The 26,892-nt window shown below is 44.2% G+C and overlaps 1 protein-coding gene across 1 annotated transcript in view; it reads left to right on the forward strand.

The window, feature by feature from the left end:
* The first annotated feature begins 255 nt into the window (after positions 1-255).
* BCAR3 (BCAR3 adaptor protein, NSP family member) overlaps positions 256-26,892 on the forward strand; it is a 109,320-nt gene continuing 82,683 nt past the window's right edge. The window contains exons 1-2 of the mRNA XM_045547506.1: positions 256-336; positions 7,013-7,340. Of these exons, the coding sequence (XP_045403462.1) occupies positions 7,024-7,340 (317 nt within the window). The 5' untranslated portion in view covers positions 256-336; positions 7,013-7,023. The remainder of the gene's footprint in view (positions 337-7,012; positions 7,341-26,892) is intronic.

The following is a 26,892-nucleotide window of genomic DNA, read 5'->3' on the forward strand; positions in this document are numbered from 1 at the left end:
CCGAGCACAGGAGGGCCAGGCGAGGTCACCGAATGTAAATGTCTCGGGGTTCCGCCAGGCAGCGCGAATCGGCTCGCCGGGGTGGGGCCGCGAAGCCGCAAATCACCAGTTGAGGGACGGAGTGCGCGCCGCCCGCTCAGAGCCGCGCCTGCTGTTGCCCGGGCGGGGGCCGGGCCGGGGCCGGGGCCGCAGCCCGAGAGGGATTCGCGGGGCGCGCGGGCGAGCGGCGCGGACCATGAGCGGCCCCAGCTCCGGGAGCGGCCGCGGCGCGGGCGGTGCGAGGCCGGCGGCGCAGCGCCTCTGAGCCGCAGCGGGGGAGCCCGAGCGCGCCGGGAGGTGAGTCTCCGCCGTGCGCCCCGCGTCCGCGGGGGTGCCGTTCCTCCGGGGGCGCCCGGGCCACAGCGCCCGCCACAGCGAGGATGGGCTGGCAAGTTTGTTGGAGAAAGGTGGGCTCCGGGGAAAGTAGAGCCGGCGCACGTTGGTCTTTCCCCCCCGGCAGATTTGGCGCTGGGGGCGGGAGCGGCTGAAGGGGGGACGGGGCTGGCGCTCCGCCGCCCTCGGAACGCGCTGGGACTCCCGGGACGTGGCCCGCAGCGAGAGACGCCCCGCGATTTGCCGGGAGCATCTCTGCTCATTTGCTCTCTCTCGAGCGGTGTCTTCCCGGGCGCTGGCCTCGCTGGAACCCCTGCCCGTCCAGGCTGCTCGGCGGGTCCCCGCTCCCCCGTCCCGTCCCTCTCCGCTGAGGCCGCCGCGGTGGGGGAGATGCGAGGGCCCAGAGGGCTCTGCTGGACGCCCTGGGCTCGGAGGAGGCGCGTTTCTCCACTAATCTCTTGGGAAGTTTGCAAAGAAAGCGAAGGAGCCTGCCCTGTAACTGTTGACAACATCTCCCTCCCTCTCTCCCTTTGTTGAGGCAGAATGAATAGTTGGTTGTGTCGCTCCCTCCGCGTCGGGGAGGGGAGCAGCGGGAGGGGAGGGGGAGGCACGGGAAGGGAGGGGCGGGGGGCTCGACGGGAAGGGGGTTCGGATCGCAGCCCATCTTGCCTTATCCACTTAAGCCGCTGAGGCTCCCACCGCTTTAAAACAGTCTGGTCAGGTGTAGACGCTCATCGGGGAGGAGGTCGCGCGGGCTCCGAAGCAGCTGGCAAGGTGGCGTGTTCTGTGGGGCGGTGGGTCGTGGTGGGGGTTTGGGGGTGAGAACTCTGGTTTTGGTGTTAACGCGCTTGAAGCAAGGTGCAAAAGGGAAAAACCGTTTGCCTAATCTCGTGTCTGCATTCGCTTAAAGCCACCGGCTGAGATGGAAAGTAGAGCAGCGCAGAGATTCTTTTAAACCTTGACTCTTATCTCCCAAGGCTACACAGACCTCTCCATGGAAAGTACATGGGCGAGGGAAGGTCAGTTTGGGAGCCGCGGCCCCCTCGGTATTTGTAGGGACCGAGGCCTCAACGCTGGGGGCGGGGCTCGGCAGGGCGCGGGTCCAAGTGGGAAGGGGCTGCCCAGTGAGTAACTGGGAAGCCCACAGGCTAAGTGCCTGTGCACGGGTGTGCCAGGGGGCGTGCTGAGTGTGCCGTAAACACCCTAACATGCCAAGGGCTCCCTCACCACCGCCCCGATTCCAACTTTCTCCAAACTGCTGCTGAGAAGCCTGACATTTCCAGGATGACTAACCAAGATCTCAATCTCCTAGTCATGTAGAAAGAACTGTTTGTCAAATAGATGCTAATCTTAAGAACCTTATCGTTTAAAATCCTGTAGTGTGTTGTTGCTTGAAATACAATCTGTGGAAGAATTATTCATACTTTAATCATTTGCCTAGACTTCATAAGTTTACTTCAAAAATAATGAGATACCTTTAATTCCTAAACCCAAGCAAAACTTCATTTTAAGCGGTGAGTGGTTCTTCCATCTCCTCTCCCTGTCTGACTCTCCAGAGAAGATATAATACCAGAGATCCAAATTGTAAATTCTCAGTCATGGTCACAATGGGGCAGCTGAGGAGGTTACATTTCCAAAGTTTAAAATACGATAAAAAGTTCTTAAAGCCCACATTAGATAATCATATACAAATTTAACTTGAAAATATCCCATTTCGGAAATAAAAGAAAAATCCAAACAAGTGGACTGCTTATTTCTGCCTCAAGTTGCAAGATCATCAGTTTCTTTGAGACATCTTTGTAAAGGAAATGAATTGGGCTGCTGTTCACAAGCATTTTACGGTGCAGCCACTGACTAGGGTCAGGACTATGGTAGATTTTGTCCTTCTCTTATCCCTTATGTTCATGTGGGTCTCATGTTTTCATATCAAGACGTAGAGTCTTTGACCTTTGTATGTATTTCAAGATGTGGCATTATACCAGGTCAGAGCTCTGTGTCTGTTTTCCTGCACAGTAGAGATAAGTGAAGTCAGATGGCCAAAGTCTCATCCGGGCTTTTCTTTTAATGACTGCATATGGCTCACTTGTTGTGCCTGTGTATATGTCCCTGTACATGTCCTACTTGGCTTGGCGTGTTTACATCTATTGTTCTGGGTTTAAACATCTCCCTCCTCATCCTTCCAGCTGCAGTCTTCCCCAGGAGCAGTGACTTCATTCGTGAACTCTCGCCATAACAGAGATACAGTGACAAACAAGGCAGTGTGGCTCCTGCCCTGCTTAGAGGAGATCAGCTATTTACTAAGCGTTTGTTGTATGTTAAGGGCCCTGTAGACATAATCACATTTGATTTTTTACAACAATCCCATGAAATAGTTATTGTTAATTCATTTTTACAAATGAGAAACTGTCAGGTTGAATAATTTGTCCCAGGCCATACAGCTAGTAAGTCAGAGGCAAAATAGAAATCTGAACTTGTAAATATCAGACTCCAAAGCCTAGGTTCGGAATCATACCATTTTGATTTTTAAAAGTCAAATAGTATGTAAGAAGTATATAATGACCAGGGACATCAAGACAGAAACATTTCCAAATGGAGAAAATATGGGAGCCAGAGCCTGGAGATTTCAAGTTAGCCTTCACCGTGGTGCTGTTCCAACCACTTGTTCCTGCCTCAAGGCCTTTACATCTGCCAGATCCCCTGGCTGGAAGTCTTTGTTGAGTGGTTCCTTTTTTATTCAGGTTTTGTGTCATTGTAACCTCTTCAGAGAGGCCTTCCAGTCCACCCTAATGTAAAGTAGTCCCCCTACCCCCAACCAGTATCTTCTATCATTTCACCTTGTTTTGTATTCTTTAGAGTGCTTACAACTTGGATGTCACCTAGTTTATATTATTTGTGTTTCTTTGTGTTAGTTGGACTCCCCATCACAAAGTAGGCTTCATGGGAGCAGGACCTTGTCTAATTTATTATATCCGCAGCTCTGGTATACTGAAAGCCCTCAGAGGATGTATATTTAATGAAAGAATATCTATTTCCATTATCTGGAAAAATGAACTACCAACATGTATGGTCATCACTTATTGTCTGCATCCTCATGAGGACAGGGACCACTTCTGTCTTATCTGACACTGTCCCCAACACCTAGCACAGTGCCAGCCACATAGGAGGCCTTCCATAAAAGTTTGTGTAGAAGAAAGAGTGAATGCTTCTATGATTAAATGATACCTATTCATTGTCATTTAATTTTGTTACCCAGGTAAACAATTCTGAGTATAAATAGCTCTGTTCCAAAGAGACCTGCTAATCTAGTGGTTCTCAGTCCTACCTCCACATTGGATCTCTGTGGATGATGCCAGTGTCCTACACACAGATATTCTGATTTCATTGCTCTGGGTTGAGGCTTGGGTGTCAGGATTTTAAAAGCTTCCCAGAGGATTGTTATGTGCAGCCAGGTTGAGAACCACCACTTCATGTTTTTAGAACTCATTCCTGCCTTGGTCCTTCTAGGCTTGAAGCAGCCACAGTGAGAGAGAGCAGGGATATAATTCATGGATATTGTATGCTTCCTGACAGTTTAAGAGGTACTTTCACATCTGTTATCACATCTGATAATAACAAGCTAAGGGATCTACTCTCTGGTTTAAATATTCTCTTTATGTTGATGACTCCTAAAAGTCTACATCTGCCTTCACTCCTAACTGCATAGCAGTATCTAAGCTCCTTCTTGACTGAACTGTCCACTGGTTCCTCACATGCAGCAGCTCCAGTGGTGAGCTTGGGTCCTGCAGGGGTTCCCTGCTGAAACTACATGGCATGTTACAGCACTGTGCCATCCTCCCGTGGCTGTAGCCCCCTTCCTCCCAGCCAGAGGCCTCAAGCTCTGATGTCTCTTTGCTCTGTCCCCTTCCCTAGGCCACTGCCCCAGGTCAGAGTTCCTTATTTTTCCTCCTTAGGTTGTCCGGTGACCTCCCTGCCTACTCTTTCTATTCCTCCAGAATTACCGGTTACTTACCTAGGTACAGACTGGATTCTGTCTCTCCCTTGCAGATCTTCCCTAGCACTTAAAGTAGTCAAGTTCAGATACCTTGGTAGGACCTTCAAGGCTCCATAGTCTGGTCCTAGCTGTACTTCTTTCAGGAAATGCTTCTTGACCTCTCCACTCAGCCACACCACACGGCTTGCAGTGTCCTGAGCCTGTGGGGACACTTCCATGCCTTTATGCATCTGCCATTACAGGATCCTATTGGAATGCTTTTCTCAACAAATTTCAAGCTTTCAAAATGCTTTGTCTCCATTGTCACCCTCTCTGAGATCCTCCTGAAGTCCTTTCGTCAAAATAAATTGTTCCTTCCAGCATAAGGGTCTCTATTTAAGAATTATATTATTCTCTTAGAGTTCACAGGAATTGGGGCTTAGGCATCTTTGTTTCTCTGAGTGTCTTATATGAAGAAGGCACTTAAATGTTTGTTGAATTGAAGGTAAGAAGGGGAGGTGTAAACATGCCTTGTTATCAGAATAAATTGAGGTATCGGTAACTGGATGAAGGGTACTTTAGAGCACTTTTAACTCAATCTTGAAATCTAGGTAGAGCTTGGATAAGCAGAGAGGAAACAGGCTGCCAAAGACACCAGGACTAGGGTAACTTTTGCCCATCATACTATCTTAGAAAGAGGCTTGATCAACAACTTGGCCCTGTGCACATGAAGAGGTTCTGTAGGGTGCTACAGGGCTCCCCACAAGGGAGTTCTTTGAAATTATTCAGGCCTGTCTATGAATAAGGAAGGTGCAGATAGTTTGAACCAGCAAGAGTTCATAGCATGGGGTGTGTGTGTGTGTGTATGTCTATGTAGGGTAGAGGAATCCTAGTCAGTTTACATCCCTGGTGGTCAGGCCGGAATAGGGGGTTAGGGAGTTTTTTGTTTTTTTTTTTTTTAATAACAATGATTAAGATTGAGCAGGTGCTGACAGTGTGCCAGGTACTGGCCAGAACCAGGAGGGGCCTGCACAGGACTCACAGTCCTATTGTTCTGCACCCGCTGTGAGCCAGACCTTCTGTGTGGTCCCAGTTAGATACGGATCAGACAAGCCCCAGGTTTGGCAAAGAACTGGGAACAGGGTTAGGATTATATGCCTTCAGTAAAGGGTCTCCTTCTACCCCACCCCCAGCACGTGTGTGCTCCTCTCTATTATAGGTGGAAGCAGTGGATCATGTGTGTTTTGTTGCACATGCAGTGTGTTTCCTTTGCACACTCTACTGTCTTTATCCCGATTCTATCTCTATCAGCTTATGGAGGGTTGCATTGTTCTTGGTTGTCTTCCAGCCACATCCTCAGTCCCCAGTTCCTTTATGGAACTGACTCTTGAGTAGTGCTATTAAGTGAGGATTTTCACTGAAAGCTCTTCCTGGACTACTGCAGTGGGAAGGATGGTCTGTGAGGAGTGGGGATGCAGGGCTCCAGAACCTGCTCCAGAGCAAACAGCTGCCCCCTCCCAGCCTTGGGAAGGGCAGTGTGTTAGGCTTAGCTGTCCCGCGGTGTTGTCCAGACCAGAGGCTGATGTCATTACTAGCGTAGGACAGATTCTGGAGCCTTCTGTCTCCAGGGCCTAGCCCTAATTCTTATTTGGGCTTCTGTTTCTTTTCCTCTGTATGTTGGCCTTAAAAATGTGTTATATAATTTTGCTTAGGTCAAAGCCATAGCTTGCTTTTTTAGGGTTCGGAGCACTGACTCTGCTCAAGGTGAACATTTCCACTAGTAGTCATAGCTGGGAGCAATTGTTGGGGCTGCTTCTGCACACAACCTCACATACCATTTTCCTTTCTTTTTCCATGTTCCCTCGCTGCCTCCCCCCACTTTTTTCCTTCTTCTCCTTTCCTTTGTCTTCCTCCCTGACTGTATAGGCACCCATGAGCATTGCCTAACCCTGCTGGTGGCAGGCAGGCTCCTGACCCCTCTGGGGAGAATGTCCATGGAGCCCCCGCCCCCAGTGGCTTTCCTCTGCAGCCGAGCCCACTGATGTATGGAAGAACGGCCCACCTCCTGACCCCCGACCCCGGCCTGTCTTCGTTAATTAGAGTACATTGGTTTATTTATAAGCATCAAGTCTTTGCCAGAAAAATCCTGTCCCATCGCTCTGGGTAGCACAACTGAGGGCTGGTCTGGCACTGAAGACAGTCTAGCAGCTAAAGAATTCCAGTAATCTCCGCCTGTTCTTATCATTTACAGGATGGTAGAAATACATGAGCTAATTATCCAACAATTTATAACATTTTCTCTCTAGTTCATTCCTAAAACCATGAGTCCTCCCTTAATAATTTTTTTTTTTATTGTACGTTTCTGTCAGCCTCAGTCGTCTGAAATAATGAAATGTCACCTGTGCTTCTGACAACTCTGAGATGTGTTTGCCCTTTAGGTTTTTGCCGCCAAGCCAGGAGAATCCCTCTGTGGGATCATAAAAGGAGGAAGAGGAGTAAGCTTCCCTTTCCTCTTAGACTTTACTAGTGATGCCATTAAATGTTGTCTTTTAACGCTCTGTGAATATTTTTGTTTGTTGTATGGCATATTTCCATTTCCTTTTGTAAGTAACAGGTCAGTTCTTGTGATTACCTTAGATTTATACCTTCACTCTTTTCTCTCCCCCTTAGAGTCGAGAATCATGGCTGCGGGAAAATTTGCAAGCCTTCCCAGAAACATGCCGGTGAATCACCAGTTCCCCCTGGCCTCATCCATGGACCTTCTGAGCAGCAAGTCCCCTCTCGCTGAGCATCGCACAGATGCCTATCAGGATGTGTCCATACACGGCACCCTTCCACGGAAGAAAAAAGGCCCTCCTCCCATAAGGTCCTCTGATAACTTCAGTCACGTGGGCACCCTCCCCCACTCCAAGTCCCCACGGCAGAACTCGCCCCTGACCCAGGATGTCATCCAGGAGAACCCACTGCAAGACTGGAAAGGGGAAACCTTCTCCTTCAGGTAACTTCTGTAATTTCACGGGTGAAAATGATTTGTCTTAGAGGGCTTTTTAAAAAGTCTGTTTATTAGGAAAAATGTCAAACATATACAAAGTCGAGCAAATAGTTTAATTAACTCCCATGGACCCATCACCCAGCGTTAGCAGTTATCAACTCATGGCCAGTCCTATTTTGTGTGTACTCCCACCTACTTCCTCTCCTTTGGTTATTTTGAAGCAAATCTCAGATCTCATTTCACTTTATCTGTAAATATTTTGGTATGTGTCTCCCAAAGATAAGGACTCATTTTAAAATATATATATATATATATATATATAACCAAAATATAAAAATTCATAACACTTAAAAAATTAATCGTTTCTTAACATCATCGGTATTTGAGGGTGCTTTAAAATCCATTTTCCTGTATCATTAAGTCACATAAAAGCAAGCCCACATTGTTGTGTTTTTTTTATCATAGCATCAGATTCTGAACTACATCCTTCCAATTCTATAGAGATGTTAGGATGTCTATAAATTAGGACCTGTATCTCCTTATATTTAGTTGTCAACATGCTGAAATAAAATTTTGTGTGGGTGTACCATCAGGTCAGCTTCAGAACACTTTTAATAAGAATTGATTTTTCCCTGTGTATGCCAGGGATCTGGGCAAATGAGCCTTAAGGTTGTAAATGCTTTTTCTCTGGAATTGTAAGGCTATGATTGGTTTCTGCTTGTCAGAGCTAGTTTGGAAACTGTGCACTCCTTTTCCTGTTAGGGAAGATCAGCAACCTTTGATGCTATCAGGTAAAGAATGGGGCAGTTTCTTCTGTTGCCTCTTTTTTTGTCCAACTTTGTAGCAAAGAAAGCCACTTTGATCCTAGCTCATTAGTTTGTTTAATATCTATATATTGAGCATGTATGTTCATTAGAGTACATTGATTTTATAACCCCCAGGGCTTCACCAGGAAAATTTTGCCCAGTCCTTCTAATTATCTTAACTGAAGGGCTGGTGCAGCACTAAAGACATTCTAGCAGCCAAATTATTGCAGTAACTTGCTGTTGCCCTTTTACAGAGTGGTGGAAATATGTGAACTAACAGGGTAGCAATGGAGCATCTGAAGCAATGTCTTCCCAGAGTTTATATTTTAGTGAGGGACATAGGTAATAAATACAAGTAAATAAGATAATTGCAGATTATAGTCAACACTACAGAGGAAATAGAGCAATGTGCTGGAGATTTATTGGTGGTGACATCTTTTTTGCTAGGGTAGACAGGCATCTGAGGTCTGAGGAGATATTTAAGCTAAGACTTGCATAATGGGAGAAGGCAGCCATGGGCCTTCCAGAGTATTCCAGACATAGGGAAATTGAGTGCAAAAAACTGGAGTTGGGAACAAGTTTGGCATGTTTGAAAAACCCAACAGGAAGCTGTTATGGCCTGTGGCTGGAGTGTAGCAAATTGAGAGGAAAATAGTATAGATGTTGGTAGAGCACTAGGCAAAGAAGAGTTCAGAATGTTTTAGTTTCATAATTGCAGTAGTACAAGAAGAAAATAAGTGGAGGCCCAGATATTCTCTTTAGGAAGCACTGGAGAGCCCTGAACTGTTTATGACACCAGATTAGAAGGTTCCCCAGGATATCTTGGAGTTTTGAAGGCCCTGGACCTGCTCTGCAGAATCTAGGTGGGTGACCTCCCAGCTCAGAGAGCTAGCAGGCAGCCTGCTAATGAAACAGGTAACTACGGAGGTGCATACCTGTGCACAGGATTGTTAATGTCGCATCATTGGCACTTACTGGGCAAGGATGCAGAAGGTGACCAGCAAAGACATAACTTCCGGCCTGACAAAAATGAGCATAAATGCCAGGCTGTACCACGTGATGTCAGAACCAACTGTCACCTGGCTTACTGTGGACCACTTTTTATTTATTAACTTAAATTCCGCATTGAGCTAGGTATCTGCCATATACCAGACACAGGCAATTCACAGACTTAGTCCTTGAAGTTCTGAGGCCCTGGCTGGGTACCAACTCTTGCAAGGGGAAACTCCACAGAGTGGGGTGGGGAAGGTGGTGGTAATGGAGTCACCCTTCCTATCTTGAGGAAGTTCATGATAAATACCCAAGATCCAAGCTGTCAACCTGCCAGGAGTTCAAAGCTTTTTTATTTGAAAACAGACTTGGACAGAGGTCAGATCTCTGTAAAAGATCTTATCCGAGGGTGGGCACAAGTCCTGAGTTTGAAGTCCAAGCTGAAGAAGACTTAACAAGCACTGCTGGTTTAGGATTTGTTTATGATTCAGAGCTACATTAATCCAAATTCACATCTTTTCTTCTTAACTTAAAATATCTTATTGTTAAAGACGAATACAGGAAGTAACAAATGCATATTCTTCAAAAATTGTGCTGAGTGAGAAGGCACACAGTTTTGGGTCAAAGTGTCATAAAGCCCTATCATCCTACCCCCCGTATTATTAATATATTTATTTTCCTAACACATTTTTAAAAATCTCTTGAGGCGTTCCCAATTTTGAGGAGTTCAAAGTACCTTGTATTCTTTTTTTTTTCTTTTAAGTGTTCCTAATAAGATTATGAGCTGCCTCAATTCCTTTATGGAACCAGCCATGATATAAACAGAGTTTTTACAAGTGGAAAGCCAGGGACAAGTAGGTGAGTGAGAACCCAGGGCTCTAGAGAGGGAGGTTTTGCCTGACGTGCCACAACAGAAATACAGTGACAGAAATGGTAGGTGGTCCTGCAGTTTAAAGGAGCTGTGCAACACCGACTGCCCCCTCCAGCTCACCTCCTTTTTCTTTTCATAGTGAATTCAAAGGTTAATTTTGGTGAACGGTGATTTGCCCAGATGTCAGGTCTGAAAACCCGGTGTCTCAGCGTGTTGGGTGTTGGCATCATGGTAGTGGTGCCGTCCTGGAGAGCCCAGAGCCCTCTCTTCTTGGGTACCCGACCTACCTCGGAGAGAAGCCCTCCAGACAAGCACCTCCTTGTCTTGTGAAGTTCTCTGATTTGTTGCAAGTTTATGTTTAGCTTATTAATATTAAAAAGCTTTTTTTTTTTTTTTTTTTTTTTTTTTTTGAGACAGAGTCTTGCTCTGTCACTCAGGCTAGAGTGCTGTGGTGTCAGCCTAGCTCACAGCAACCTCAAACTCCTGGGCTCTAGCTGGGACTACGGGTGCACACCACCATGCCAGGCTAATTTTTTCTATTTTTAGTAGAGATGGGGTCTCACTCTTACTCAGGCTGGTTTCAAACTCCTGACCTCAAGCAATCCTCCTGCCTCAGCCTCCCAGAGTGGTAGGATTACAGGCGTGAACCACCGTGCCTGGCCAAAAAGTCATCTTTATTAAATTGAATAGTACTTGAACATCTACCCTGTGGAATGCCCCAGGCAGCGGCGAGAGAGAAGGTCTTCTCTTTGACCTAAAAATTTGCACTATTAAGCTGACATATCCACATGTGTCATATCTTCCTCATTATTAATATCTCTTATCCTTTATAGTTTTAAAATATCTTAAAGGATATGTTTATAAATTATCCTGTTTGTGTATTGTAATCCTGTGTGAGAGACTAGCAGATTTCATCATGAACAGCAGTATCATCATCTACAATCGAGAAAGTGGGATATTGAGGCACCTAAGATCATACCCTAGTGCCTGACTGAGCTAGGCTTAGAACCCGGAGGGTACTATAGGCCTCCCCAGATACTGTGCTCCACAGCCCCCCAAGAACGTTGGCACCAGCTGTGGGTGTCCTCTGATCTATCTTCTTGCACAGGGATCAGTCCCCTTCTGAATCCAGTGCCTTGGACATCCTCTTTGGGGAGAATGGAGCCTTGGCTGCCAAGAGCCAGGAAGAAGATAGGCCTGGAAGGAGGAGTTGGTCTTCTCTTTTGGACACCGTATCTCTTGCCTTTGTCGTTGTCTTGGCTGCCCTTGGATGTACTTGTGGTTTTGAAATGTGGCCAGAGCCAGAAGCCAGGCAGCTCTTAAACCTGCTGCATGATGTCACAGAAGGAGCCTTTGTTCTACAAGCAACCCCAGGCTTCTCCAAGAGGCCTGCAGACAGGATTTCCTTCTGACATTAGCATGCGGCTGATGTCCCTTTGATTCATTTATCTTCAAGGATGAGTTTGTATTTGAATCGGGGACCTTCCTTGGGCTGAGAGGGGACTGGTTCCTGTTGTTGTGATGTCTGTATTGCCACAATAGCTTCGGGATCAGCGTTTGGAGACCGTTCAGGTCTTCCGCCTGCCTGTGGGTATGTGGAGGCAGGCATTCCCGGGAACAGCTGCAAGCGCCTAATTCCTTCTGCCGCTTGTGCTGTGGGAGCATGTGGTGGGACAATGTGGTGTTTCATTAGTTTGCATGAGTGGAGCTGACTCGTCACAAGTGTTTTAACTAACAGTGGCCAGAAAGCCTGCAGAATTATCCCTAGTTAAAATCTGCTGCCTTTTCCCGGGCAGTAAGTAACCTACCATTCCACAGTGCCAGAGCTTCAAAGTTGAGGCAAAGGTGTAAGGCCCAGGACCTATGCAGACTTTTCTCTAAAACACTGACTTAAACTCTGGGCTGTGTCAATTCACTCTTCTGAAAAATTGTTTCAGTTGTTCCTTTTCAGAATTGCCAAGTCCTAGAACTACTGCTTTCTCTTTAACAAAGCAAGATGTGCCCGCAGACATGCAGATAAACCAGCCCTGAGCTCAAAGTTAATCAGAGGGATCTACAATGTGAAGGTCCACACGCAAACATCTGCAGTTTATTTATACATGGGCATGTCTGCTGTCTACAAATTGGAAACGTTTCATGCACAGAGGAAAAATTGGATCTAGAGTTTTAAGAAATCTAATTAATAGGTTAATAGAGTCTATTTCATAAAAGGTATATTATTGAGTTTAACAGTGACAATGGCTTTTTAACAGCCCAAGTTCAAGAATGTCTTTAGAAAGTAATGGTCCATGGGTTGAATTTTTAATTTTTAAAATTTAAAATTGAGTTTTACTAACATTTTGAAGTACCCCTTGGTGTTTAAATGCAGCTGTTGTGGATGGGTTAGTGAATTCCGAGGCATGGTGCCTGCCCAGCCCAATGGCCCCTGGAGGCCCCTGAGGCCTGGAGCAGCTGGGTCAGAGGTGAGCTCAGCCTCTGTGTCCCCTGCTGTTCCTGGGTCAAAGGAGCCAAGAGAATGGGAAGTGCCTGCAGGTCTACCAGCTGTCTGATGGTAGTCCTAAATCCTCCACTGACAAGGATGATTTGAAACTAAAGGCTGGGATCTGTGCATTCTCAGCTGTTCTGGGGGAAATTTTTTTTTAACCAATTGCAAACTGCAACCAAGAAAATGATCAGAGGATTACACAATGCAATCCTTGTTGAGTGGAACTGCTCAACATCTCTGCTTGCCTCCTTCCCCCACCCTCCAAAACCCCAGGACAGACCTGCTTTAAATCATGTTTTTTCAGGCCTCCCACATGCTATTTGGGAAAGGTTGGGTTTTTTTAGTCTTCTGAGTTTTTCACATCCCTCAATATATGTTAAAGTACATTGTAAACAGAAGGTACTATGTAGTTGCAAATTACTACTCATGTTCTTATCACATGTGGATTTGGGAGCCATCCCAGCCTGGCCAGAATATGCAAGCTGGAGAAGTCTTTGTTGCAAGCAGAAGAAGTCATTGCTATTGTTGATTGGAAGGAGACAGTCTTCAGGGAGCCTGGACTGGGTGGCCAGACCAGCTTGAGGCTCAGGACACAGCCACTCTGCTGCTCCAAGGCTTTGTAATGGTATTGCTACCCAGTCTGTCCTCAAGAGAGACTGGCTGCAGGAGTGGATGTGAATTTCAAGCTCTCTCTCTTCTTAGAGGCCCCAGAGACAAGCATACAGTGGTCTTGTTTGAAGGATTGTGCTGTCATTTACAAGTTATGGAGGTCTGAGAAACTGTCCATATTTGCTCCAGCCTTTACAGCGTAGGCTGTCTGTAGTTCCAGATTCACCTGCATATACGGTTACTAAAAGTAAAATTACTCCTGCTGTGAGGAGGAGAAGAGACATAAGCCAGGTAATCCAGAGGTCTCAGTTCAGATCCCTATTTTTGCCACTTCTTAGGCGTGTGAACTAAAGCAAGTTCTAAACTACAAAATGGGAGTGAAAATAACCCCTCTGAGGAGTGCTGTGAAGGTTCACTGGTCTCTAAATGTGAAAGCTCCACTGACTGGCAGCGCTCTGACTTTCACACTGGAGCCTGGTGCACCCTCTGGGAGTCTGCATTGAGCAGCTCACATGCCTGCTCTTAGCTCCCACCTGGTGACCAGCAGTTTATTCTCTTCTTGCTCAACTCTGCTGGGACACCTGACACCAAAGGCCACTAAGACCTTTGCTGGGATGTTGATGTGGCCTTGGCTATCAACAAAAGCTGCTGGTGACCATGACACTGATTCCAGCAGCCACATCTGGTAGCTTTGTGACCTTGGATAAGTTATTTAACCTTTTGAATCTCCAGGCCCTCAAGAGTGGCTCTAAAGAGCGAACACAATCACATGTGAGGGCACCTGGCACAGGAACTGGCATGGAGGAAGAGCTCAGACTGGTTTCCTTTCTTCCTTCCTTCCTTCCTCCTGGAAGGCTGGAGCTGGGAGGCTCATAATCCTGCTGTGTAACCTGAGATCACATTCAGTGCGTGCAGTGAGAATTTCTCGCATGGTGAGGGAGTCTGGCTGGAGCCCCTCTCTCTGGGTCTGCCCTACGGCGGTGTGTCTTGGCCAGCACTCACAGTTTACAGGTATAATGGCCACACAGTGTACTAAAATACCAGCACACCATTGTACCAATACACAGAACGGAGCCTGTCTTCAGTGAAATGGCCCCAAGCCCTTGCTTGATTGTTCTTGTACTTAATGTCAGTGTCTTTGCTGTTTACTCTTCAGTGCATATTTAGTAGCTTGTTTTATGCCAGGCATTGTGCTAGGTACCAGTGGACAATGAAGTAGATGTGAGCCCCCTATCCTTAGAGAGCTCCCAGTTTAGGGGGCATTCAGACAAATGCGTCAATCAGTACATAACTACAAAGTGGGGAAGTTTGAGGAAGGTAACATCAGAGGAGCCTGAGTTACTTAGACTGGTGGAGGGAAGGCCTTTCTGGGGGAGGAAACATTTGAAGATTCTCCATAAAAAGAATATAAAATATTTCATTGATTTTATGTTATGTATTAAAATGATAATGTCTTTGAAACAGTTGCTTCAATAATATATATTATTAAAATTAACTCCACCATTTTTTAACTGGCTACTAGAAAATTCAAAATCACCTACATGGCTCACATTGTGTTTCTTCTGTTGGATAGCATTGGTCTAGACCTTGGTAAGGAGTTTAGATTATTTCTGTAGGGCAAAGGGAAACCTTTAAAGTGTTTTAAGCAAGGGAATGGCATGATCAGATTCACTTTTAAGAAGGTGGCACCATCTCTCTGTGGAGAGCTGATTGAAGGGGAGGAGGGTGGAGAGGGCGGGCAGGAGGTGGTTGTGTAAGCACCCAGGGAGCGGGTGGAGGCAGGCCTGTTAATTTACCGAGGGTTGGATATGTGGTGGGGTGAGGGAGAGGTCCCATCAAGCATGGCTCAGACAGCTGGATGTGTGGGGTAGGGCCATTTACTGAGATGGGGAAGCTTGAGAGGGGAGCAAGACTTCATTTGTTTGGTCGTTTTTTCTTAGAGGAGTGGGGTGAAGGTCGACTGCCGAATCAAGACTTCTGTTTCGGGTATGCTAACTGTGCGATGTATGCGTGTCTGGGTGGAGGTGTTAACCAGCCGGGCAGTGGGTATTATGAGCCTGGAGCTCTGGAGAGAGGTCTGGTCTAAAGGTATCAAGTTAGGAGTCTGCATAGAAATGAAATTAAAGCCATGGAAATGGGATGCTGTCACCAAGGGAGAAATCAAGAGATCTGTGTACAGAATAAAGGGAAGGGACCCTGAGATCCAGCCCTGAGGCATCCTAGCAAAGTGCATTGCGGGGAGTCAGCTGAGGAGGCTGAGAGTTTGGCAGCAGAGAGGTAAGGTGGGGTCTGGACAGGGTTGGTGTTCAAACGTCCCAGACATTCCCTGATGACTCGGCAGACGGGCACATGGTCACTGCAGGTGGCAGTCAGGCCTTTGCCTGAGGGATGATGGCTGCTTTTCCACGGTTTGGGTAGGCAGCCACCTTGAGCATGGGCACCTGCCCTGAAAGGCAGGTCAAGGGTGTATGTTCCTGTATCTGGTTGGCTGAAGCCCTTCCTCTTAGAGGCTTGAGGGCATCACCTCAGAACCATAGCATTTTTAGTCTGCCTTTGAGTTAGTTGAGAAGAGACCTTTATAAACACATCCTTTTAGGAGGGGGCAGGGGATGGTTGGGGGCCGGTGGATGGGATTGGTGGGAATAGAGGAAGGGAAGATAGATATCAGCCAAACAAAGCATCTGCTTTTATCAAAAGTGCTGTGTTTGGGCTTAGACAGCCTGAAGCCTGATGATTCACTGGTGCCAGACCCTCTGTGCCTGCCAAGAGACATACTGGCCTTGATACGGTTTTTCTTGTTCTTACTCTATTCAATTTGAGCGACTGCTGCCAAGTTAAGATTTCAACAGTGGCTTTTAGCTTCATGTTGTCACTAGAATTCTGCTGAGCACAAGTTAACCCATGACTGGGTTGAGTTTTTATCAACCAGTACCCCTTGTGTTAGTCTTGGATTCCTATATAGACTCGCCATAGTGTAATATGCGGGATATTTAAATGATGCCATTTTAACATGATCAGAGAAACTGCCTGAAAATGCAGTTTAATTATCATTCTTTTAATATAATTCACGAACACAGTAATCAGACATTGCTGTATTTTCAGATGAGACAGACACTGACTCACAGAAGCAGGAATTGGCTGTTGAAGTGAAAGAAGCAGGCGTTTTAGAAGTAACCAGGCCTTAGAATCTGGGACAGCCAGAGAGGGAAATGTGCTCTCATCTGCAGCCTACACTGGACTGTAAGAAGAAAGATTCCCAGAGTTGAGGGCAATGATAAACATGATTCTGTGGCCAGAGGCTCCAAAAGAGAAACACAGTTCAGGACAACTAAAAACGACACTCTGAGCACAGTTCCAAAGGAGGATGGGGTATGTGACCATCCAGGTAGCTCTTCTGTTTAAGGAGAGGAAGCGTATGAAAGACAGCCTCCAGTCTGAGCCTACTCATTTAAAGGATTCCTCCAATGTGGTATGATGAGCCAGGGCCACTTTGATGTATAATTCACAAGTCTGTTGAACATCTGCCGTGTGCCAGGCTTTGTGCTAGTGCTGGAGATTCAAAGCAGGCCAGAGTTCCTAGCCATGGGAGAAAGGGGTGCCCATTTTGAACCACCTGACCTTATCAGCACCTGTTCTCTTGCCTTCTTTGCTACTGACCTAACTTCCCATCCACAGTATAGCCCTTGGTATCACTCCACTAGTTTGACAAGCAGTTCTGCTTTTCTTAACCTATGACCTTAATATATTTCCAGGTATCACCTTAGTTTTTCTCCTTGACTTGGTGATTGCAGATGGTACTCTCTAGATAACCCTTCCCTCATAGCCTGCCTCCTCTGTGCTGCCCTGACCTTGGACCTAGACCCAGGAAAGGTCGGGTAATACAACCAAAGAGGGTGGCTCTGGGCTGTAAAAGAAAGAGTGCAGAGTGAGCAGAGGATTGTGAAAAATGCTCAGGGCAACAAAAAGGGCTTTCAGAAGTTATGTTTGGAACAATGAGACCAAAGAGGAGGGGATGTGAGAGAAACCAAACTGCTGAGCTTCTGTTCTCTGGCTGGAAAGGGTAGCACAAACGTGAAGGAAGAATTGCTGGCCCCGAGTAGATGAGGCCGTGACAAGAAGCTCTACTGCTGCTAAATATGGTGAAGCCCGAAAGTCCAAGAAGACGGAGGGAGTGTGAGACTGAGGTCATCAAATCAGCACTCTGACGCTGGAGGAATATTGGGATAATGGAGAGCTATAGGAAAAATACAGGTGGATTAAACATTTTAATTTTTAAAAAAGATAGGGAGATAAAGTTATTCTAAAAAATAAGCTTGACATTGACCTCAGGAAATATTCCAAAACAGATTATTAGGACAATGACTTTTGAACACTTGGTAAAGGAAGCAGTCACCATTAGGAGCTAGCAGGGCTTCACTAAAATCAAGTCATACCAGATTAACTTTCCCTCCCGGGGTTACTGGGTTGAAGCATAGAGGAATGTTGAGAAGGCATGTGTACAAATGTCAGTCATTGCCACTATGCGAGGCTGAGAGAGACCCAGGCTAGATGAGGGTGCAGGAAACATGCTGGAGACTATGGTTCCAGCCCCATTTTGGTCAATTAAAAAAAATCATTTAGACAATAATATTGGCATACAGATCACATATGTGGATGACATAAATCTTGGAGGAATAACTAATGTGTCAGGGCCAGGCATGGTGGCTAACTCCTGTAATCCTAGCACTCTGAGAGGCTGAGGCCGGTGGATCGTTTGAGCTCAGGAGTTTGAGACTGACCTGAGCAAGAGCGAGACCCCGCCTCTACTGAAAAAAAAAAAAAATACAAAGAAATTAGCTGGACAACTAAAAATATAAATATAGAAAAAATCAGCCGGGCATGGTGGCGCATGCCTGTAGTCCCAGCTACTCAGGAGGCTGAGGCAGGAGGATTGCTTGAGCCCAGGAGTTTGAGGTTGCTGTGAGCTAGGCTGATGCCGCGGCACTGGAGCCCGGGCAACAGAGTGAGACTCTGTCTCAAAACAAAAACAAAAACAAAAAATCCTAACATGTCAGAATGATAGAGATAAGATCCCAAAGAAGATTTTGGTATTTTTGAAAAACAAACCAATTCTAATTGGATAAAACTTTATAGAGAGAGACAAAGACTTGTACTAGAGAGTCCAAAAACATAAATGACAAAGTGAGAGGATAAGGTTTGGCTTAGCTACACATGAAAAATATTCCAGGATTTGGGTAACTATAGCCTCAGAATAAGTCAGCAGCATACTCTGGCTATCAAAGAAGCTAATGTGACTTTAGGAGCATTGATTGAAGTTTAATATTCAGACCAAGGGAGGTCGTCCCACATGGCTGTGCTGTTGTGCCTGGTGAATTGTTTTAAGCTCTAGACGTCAGAAATGGAAGATGAATTTCTCCACCACAGAGCAGTGAGCTGCTGTTTAGACCTCTCCTGCTCTGAAGCACATCTGTTGGTTTAATCATTAAGGAATTTCCCTAACATTCTTCTGTATTAGTGAAAAGGAACTTCTCATGTCATGTGTTAACCCTGGGAGGAGAATATTCAATAAGCACCAGCTTTATCTGCCAGCTGCTAGTGAAGTGTACTTTAACAAATAAGATCAATAAATACGCTCTGAGATGTGGAAGAGTGAATCTCTTCTCATTTATTTTGCAAGGTGGTGAACCAGAAATATTTCTAAAGTGTACATCTGGAAGTGCTATAGTTCTCTGTTTAAAGCACATCTCTTTTTAAATCAGCAAAGACTATACACACAATAGTCCCCTTTCTACAGCAAGAAAATAATTCTTTATTGGGACCTTAATGTGATTCCCAGTGTCAGTAAATAACCTGTTATTCTAAGCACACTCTAGCTGGTATTTTTCCAAAGATGTCATTTCTACAATCACCAGGCCAGGCCTATGTTAAGCATCTATTTCTTCTCATTTTCCCAGTAAATAGATGGAAATGGCCCTGTGGTAAACTCACGCTGTCCTCCTGGTTATCTCCCTGATTAACTTCCTCCCTGGCATTTCAAACATGTCCAAAGAGATTCATTTTCAGCAGGAGCAGCCAGCCACTCAGTGTCACTTTGAAAACATCTGGTCTCAGTGGGGCCTGGGGAGCCAGGCACTGGCCTGGCAGCAGTGACATGCCGTTGTTGAGGGAGTTCTGTCTGAGGCCATCACAGTTCAGTCACAGGCCTGTGGCTAAATATCTTCTTGATGAGGAGGCCGGCCAGTCCAAGAACAACATTGCTCTCTTGTTCCCTCTCTCCTTCCAACGTTGTTCTTCCTTTGGGAACCCATGGAGTGTGGTGGGAAGGCGGGGTTGGGGTCTAGGTCTTCTGCACATTGGAGGACAGACAGACACACACATGTTCATTCATTCTAACCAACATTTATTGAACAACTGTGTGTCCTGGAGATGGAAAGGTGAGTAAAGTATGGTCCCTGTTCTCAGTGAGCTCATAGTCCAATAAGGGAGATAGACAAGAACACACATAGTGTATTCAATTATTACTGTTATCATAAAGTTTTGTAATTCACAGGAGAGGAGTAATGAGTAGATGTTATTAATTCTGTGAGTTGTGGGGGTGGTGATGAGAAAGAATGGTCAGAGAAGGTGGGAGTGAGTGGGAAGAAGGTGGGGACTCCAGGCCTGTTGATTCAGGGAATTCCAAATAGCTTGGATTTATTGAAGTGCAAGGTGAGGAGATAAAGCTGGTGAGTTGGGCAAGACCTTAGAAGCATGATTATCATCTAATAAAATATAAAACGAAGGAGCTCCTATCCAAGGTTACTTGGGTCTGAGTCTTCTGGGAAGTAATTAAGAAAAAAATGAGAATTCTAGACTGTCCCATGCATTAATCTTATCTAATAGAACATTATTATAATTATATATTCTAAATAATTATATAATATATATTTAATAATTCTATTATAGTAGAAGGAATATTGTCCAGTAGATGCAAAATCTTAGTAGATTTATAGCCTGTTACTATTTCTTCCTTTCCCCTATCCCTTCATTCCCACTTCTCCCCAACTAAGATTTTGAGATGTTGGAGCTTCATGCTGGAGAACAAGAGGTGAAGCCACTAGATTCTGAGGCCATGTCCATGTGCACATGGGCCGAAGCCACCAGGTTGCCTATGGAGGGCAGACTTTCTCCAGTTGGGTTCACTTTTCCTGATTGTGTGCCATACCCCGATGCATGGGTTGGTTAAAAATGGTAGACGAATAGACCCCAAGGCTGGAGTGTTTGTTCCTGCTGGGCCCCACTACTTCAGGTAAACAGGGAGACTCAGCCTACTGGGCACACTTGTCTTAAATCTTGTTGTATGACATTTCAGGTAAGTGTTCTAGGAATAAGTTCATTCATGATGAATAAACACTCACAAAGCAAGAACTCCCTTTCAGATATATAAGCCTTCTTTCTAGTCCCTGACCTAAGTTTTAAATCTAAGATTTTTGTATAGTGCTTTCAGATCCAGGAACCTTGCTCGACTTCCTTATAAGCTCTGTGTAGATGCTTTATGTGTTCTATGTGGATCATCATCATTTGTGAATCATTATAGTTCTATTCTCCCTTTTCCAGTCCTTATACCTTTTGTTGCTTATTTAACCATATGGGCTAAGACCTCCAGGACAGTGGTGAACAGAAGCACTAACAGTGGGCAAGTTGGTCTTTCTGATTAATTGATTATAGTTATGCTTCTGACATTTCACCATTAAGAATGATGTCTGCTCACGTTTTTGATAGATACCCCTTGTCAGGTTGAGGAAGTTCTCTTCATGTCTAGTTTAAGCTTTTTACCCCCAAAATCATGAAAAAATGATTTTTTTCCCAAATGTTTTTCATCAATTAGACGCCCAAAATTATTTTTCTCTTTTAATTTGTGAATGTAGTGAATTGTATTAATAGATTTTCTCATGTTAAACTGGCTCTAAATTCCCGGAATAAACCTAATTTGATTATGATGTATTTTTTAATACATTCTTGGATTTGGTTTGTCAGTATTTTGTTTAGGATTTCTTCATATCTATTCATGTGTGAGATTAGCCTATACTTTTCTTTTACTGACTTTGCTTTTGGTATCAAAATTATAATGTGTTCTTTTTCAAGTCTCTGAAGGAATTTGTATAATTTTCAAGTAACAGTTCCAAAGTTTGGCAGAACTTGCTGAATAGTAAAACCATCTAGGCCTAATGTTTTCTTTGTGGGAAGACACTGAACTACTAATTCACATTTTTTTTAAGAGTTATAGGACTTTGTTGATTTTGTTTGAGTCTGTTTTGGAGTTATTTTTCTAGAAATTTGTTCATTTTTCATAAACTTTCAAATTTGACATAAAGATGTTTACAGTATTCTCTTATTATGCTCTCATATCTATGATTATGCCCCCTTTTCATTTCTATACTGTTTGAGCCTTTTCTGTCCCCGCCCCCCCACACCCTAACAGATTGTATCTGTCAGAGGTTTATTTTATTAGGCCTCCTATAGAACCAAGCTTTGTTTCTCCCCAGTTGTATTATTGTTTTTATTTAATTTCTACTCCATTGTTCTGTTTTTCTTCATTTGTTGTGTTTTAACTTAAACTGAACTCTTAATTTTCAGTCTTTTCTAAAAATAAGCATTTAAAGCTATATATTTCCTTTAAAATACCACTTTAACTGTATCCTATATTCTGAAAATCTGTCTTGTAATTACTAGTTACAGTTGTGTTTAGTGATATATTTGAGTTTATATCTGCTGCTTATTCTGTAATTCTGTACTATATTTTTAAAAAATTTATGCATTTTTGTTATCACCTTATTTTGAATTGTCTTTTTAAAAATACTCTTATTCATTTAATGGTTACTTTTTTTTTTTTTCTTTTTTTGAAACAGAGTCTTGCTCTGTCTTCCAGACGGAGTGCAGTGGTGTGATCACAACTCACTGCAAGCCCCAACTCCCCGGCTCAACCAAATTCTCGCGGCTCATCCTCCCAAGTATTCACAGTGAGGGCTATAGGCAGCTTGGTGGTTACTTTTAAAATACCTTTGGGCCGGGCGCAGTGGCTCACGCCTGTAATCCTAGCACTCTGGGAGGCCGAGGCGGGTGGATCGCTCGAGGTCAGGAGTTCGAGACCAGCCTGAGCAAGAGTGAGACCCCCGTCTCTACTAAAAATAGAAACAAATTATCTGGCCAACTAAAAATATATATACAAAAAAAAAAAATTAGCCGGGCATGGTGGCGCATGTCTGTAGTCCCAGCTACTTGGGAGGCTGAGGCAGAAGGATCGCTTAAGCCCAGGAGTTTGAGGTTGCTGTGAGCTAGGCTGACACCACGGCACTCACTCTAGCCCGGGCAACAGAGTGAGACTGTGTCTCAACAAAAAAAATAAAATAAAATAAAATAAAATACCTTTGTATTACTTTATAAAACATAAAGTAAAACAATATGTTTATTTCTTTTTGAGCAATATAAGGACCTTAGAATGCTAACTCTGGTCACCCTCCTCTTGGTTTTTATACCATTGTTGCCCTGTATTTTAGTTTGTCTTTATTTCTTTTATTTTAAAATAATTTTTAATTGTGGTAAAATATACCTCACATCAAATTTACCATCTTAACCATTTTTAAGTATACAGTTCAGTGGTGTTAATAACTATATTGACATCGTTATACAAACAATGTCCAGAACTCTCTTCATCTTGCAAAACTGATCTCTGTGCCATTAAACAGCAACTCATTTCCCCTCCCCCTGGGTCACAGGTAGCGCCAGTCTGCTTTCTGTCTCTGTGAACTTGACTCCTCTAGGTGCCGCATATAAGCAGAACCATATGTCTATTTGTTCTTTTATGACTGGCTTATTTCACTTAGCGTAATGTCAAGCAAGGTTGATCCATATTGCAGCATGTGTCAGAATTTCCTTCCTTTCTAAGACTGAATAATATTCCATTGCATGTATGTATGTAACTCATTTTGCTGGTCCATTCATCTGTCAGTGGGCACTTGGGTTGTGTCCACCTTTTGGCTTTTGTGAATAATGCTGCTATGAACATGAGTATAAAATATGTCTTTTAGACCCTACTTTCAGTTCTTTGGGGTACATACCCAGCAGTGGAATTGCTGGATTATATGGTAATTCTGTTTGCAATTTTTGGAGGAAACACCATACTGTTTTCTGCAGCAACTGTACCATTTTATGTTCCCACCAACAACATACAAGGATACTGATTTTTCTACATCTCCACCAACGCTTGGTATTCTCCGTTTTTTGTTAGTAGCCATCCTAATAGGTGCGAGGTAGTAATTTGTCTTATTCTAAACTCCACAAATTAGACATCCTTCTTGTTTTATATCATCAATGCTGGTTTGGAGTTACTTACACATTTCTTTGTCCATCATTCATTCATAAGTCTTGGGCTTTACTTCTGGCTTCCTTTTCCTTCTTCCTGAAGGGTATTCTCTGTTTTTGTCTGTCTAAAATTGTCTTTGTTCACCCTCGTTCTTGATGGTTTTGCTGGGCGCAAAATTTTGAGCGCCTCATTTTCCCTTTTGGCTGATAAAAATCTGTCATTCTGATTGTCATGCTCTGGGGGCAGCCTTTCTTTGCTCTTTGCCTGCTTTTAGGACTTTATCTGTGACGGTCTGTAGTTTCATTACAATGTGTCCAGGTGAATTTATTTTTGGTTTCTACTGCTTGAGATTCATTGGTGTGCCTGAGTCTGGGGACTGGTATCTTTCATTAATTTTCAAGATTTCCCATCCTTTTTTCTTTAACCATTGCTTTTGCCCTTTCTCTCAATTTTCTCCTTCTAGAGCTCTGGTTAAATGTGTAATACTTAGGCCTTCTCGTTCTACTTTCAGTGTCTCTCTCATATTTTCCATTGCCTTTTCTCTCCGTACTATGTTCTGTGTAATTTCCTTACATCTTTGTTTTAATTCCTGAATATTTTCTTCAGTCATGTCTCATTTGTCATTTAACTTAGCCACTGAGTTTTATATTTTAATTGATTATATTAATAGTTTTTTATTTTGAGAAATTATATTTTTATATCTGCCTGTTTATTCTTAGATCACATTTGAGTTCATCTTTTAAAAAAATGTATCATGCGTCATTATTTTATAGCCTGTATCTGATATTCTAATATCTGAAGTCTTTGGGTATCTCAATCTGTTGTTATTTCTGCTGACTTTACTCATTATGGAGCTTGTTTCCCATTATATATGGTTATTTCTGAAAGGAAATTTATAATCAAATTTGTGGATATCCTGAACATCATTTCGTTGAGCAAATTTTCCTCCAAAAAAGATGTACATTCTTCTCTTGCTAGTGGGAGCCACCAACCCAGATACTTTAATTTCTCAGTTTTGGATTTCTCTGTCAAAACAGGTCATATAAATTTGAATTCCCAACCAACATGAAGACCTGTGTTACAAATTCTTAGGGGAAACTTTATTAATGCCATTATTTTTCCCATCAGAATTTGTAGTGGAGACAACAGGTTTCCTTCTTGGTTCCATTTGTTAGAGCATGTTTTGTTTTGATTTTAGCACATTCTTTCTTTTTTGGTGGCTTGATGGTTCAGGCGTTCTGCAGGCTTTCAGGGCAAGCTGCTCATTTTTATGGACGCAGAGCTTGTCTTCCCTGCTTTCTTTTGTTGTTGTTGTTGTTTATGTTTTATATTCTTGATTTGTTCTCTGTTTCTGTATCTGTTTTGTATATGTGTGTGCATTTCTCGAGAATTTAATTTTCTTGTGAATTCAACAATGTATTTGAAAATATAGCTATAATCTAACTGTCATTTGGTTTTCAGAATATCTCGTTTATCGTATTGAGCAAATGAAAGTCCCATGGTGGAAATTTCTAATTTTCTGAGGTTGGTTATTTGTGGTGTGTATACATGTACCTTTTTGTTTTTAAATAGAGACAAGGTCTTTCTCTGTTGCCCAGACCAGAACTCCTGGGGCTCAAGTAGTCCTCCTGCCTCAGCCTCTCAGGTAGCTGGAATTACAGGCACTAGCTGCTGTACCCAGCTAATTTTTAAACTTTTTTTGTAAAAAAATTGGGTCTTGCTATGTTGTCCAGGCTGATCTCAAACTCCTGGGCTCAAGTGATACTTCTCCCTCAGCCTCCCAAAGTGCTGGGATTACAGGCATGAGCCACTGTGCCCAGCCTATGGTTTACATTTTTATTTGTCCATACTTGCCCTTGTTTATTAAATGGCTGCTATGTGACAAGTACTGTTCTAAGGGCTCAGTATACATGGTGAGCAAGATAGAAGTAGCCGCTGCCCTCCTGGAGCTTATGGTCCAGTGGAAAGACAAGTAAGCAGTGGCCGCTCCGCAGGCAGGGGTGGTGGAAAAGAACAAAAGGTTCTGTAAAATCGGGCATTCTTAACTAGTTTCTGCATGGCTACTTTGTTTTGTTGTTCTTTGCTTTTCCTTCATGAGTTAACTATTTTTGTTGGTGTGAAGGGATCCCTTAAATGTTTTTTATGTTTCATTGTACTTTTGGGGAAAGATTTTTGTGTCCATGATTTGAGGGATGTAAAAGACCCTCCTGAGAGTAGCTTACTTGTTAGTTGAGAGGGAAGGAGACCTTGTTGGAGACATTCAGTAGCTGAGTGGCAGCAGATATCCATACTGCTAACCATGGAAAATGGGTGATAATGAGAGGAAGTCTAATTAATTCAGATCCTGATAGCCTTAGAAGTTAGTCTAGGGTAGTGCTTAGGGGCAAAGGGGCTTGCTAATTCATTCTTGACAAATGTATCCAGCGCCTGCCATGTGCCAGGCACCATCTACTTAGTCCCCTTGGAAAGAATCCGGTGAGTGTCCTTCCCCCTTCCCTTTGACCCGCCAAGGCCAGTCATTTACCAGTCCTGTTCTCCCTTGGGAGAATTTCTTAAGTCTGTACACCATCCCCTCCGCCTCCCAAGTCTCATCTCTCACCCAGATGACACCAACAACTCCTTTGGTCTTTCCAGCTCCATCTTGCCCCCCAACTAATCTACTTTCCATGCTGCTGCAGGGGGACTTTTTAAAAAACACAAATCTGTGGTTATTTTTCAGCTTAAGATCCTTCGACAAATCCCCTTGCTTTCATGATAACATGTATATGTGCTCTCGTGTCTCACAAGCCATGTATGGTCTGGCTGGGCCTCCTCCCCATCTCCTGTCCCAGCCCCTCACCGTCCCAGGCCTCCCCTAACCCTGCGCTTCTGTTAGTCCTCTTCTTTGTTAATCCGGCAGATGCCACTGGGCAGCTGCCAGGAACGGAGCACCGGAGACACCGAGGTGAATAAAGCAGACAGAGCCCCACCCTTGGAGGATTGTATTCCAGGGGAAAGACAGACCTGAGCAAATAAATATCTGCTACAATATCAGAGACGATGGGAAAATATTAAGACAGATAAGGGGATAGAGGGTGGTAGTGGTGCTAAGCTAGAGAGAACGATTAAGGAAGGTCCCTGAGGACACGTTTGAGCAGAGACCTGAATGGTGTGAGGGGCTGAGCCCCTGAGCATCTGGGGCAAGAACAGTGCATGCCAAGGCACTGAGCCAGGGGCAGGCTTGGCATGTTTGAGCTACAGAAGAAAAAGTCATGGTGGCTGGGATGGAAGAGTGGAATAGACAGTGGGTGTATTAGTTTTCTATTGCTGTGTAACAAAACCTTGGCAACTTCACACGCATTCACCACCCCACAGTTTCGTAGGTCAGAAGTCTGGCGTAGCTCAGCTGGGGTCTCAGTTCAGGGTATCTCACATGCAAGATGTCAGCTCTGGGGAAGAATCTGCCTCCATGCTCA

Source organism: Lemur catta, chromosome 3, assembly GCF_020740605.2.
Source record: "Lemur catta isolate mLemCat1 chromosome 3, mLemCat1.pri, whole genome shotgun sequence".
Classification (NCBI taxonomy): Eukaryota; Metazoa; Chordata; class Mammalia; order Primates; family Lemuridae; genus Lemur; species Lemur catta.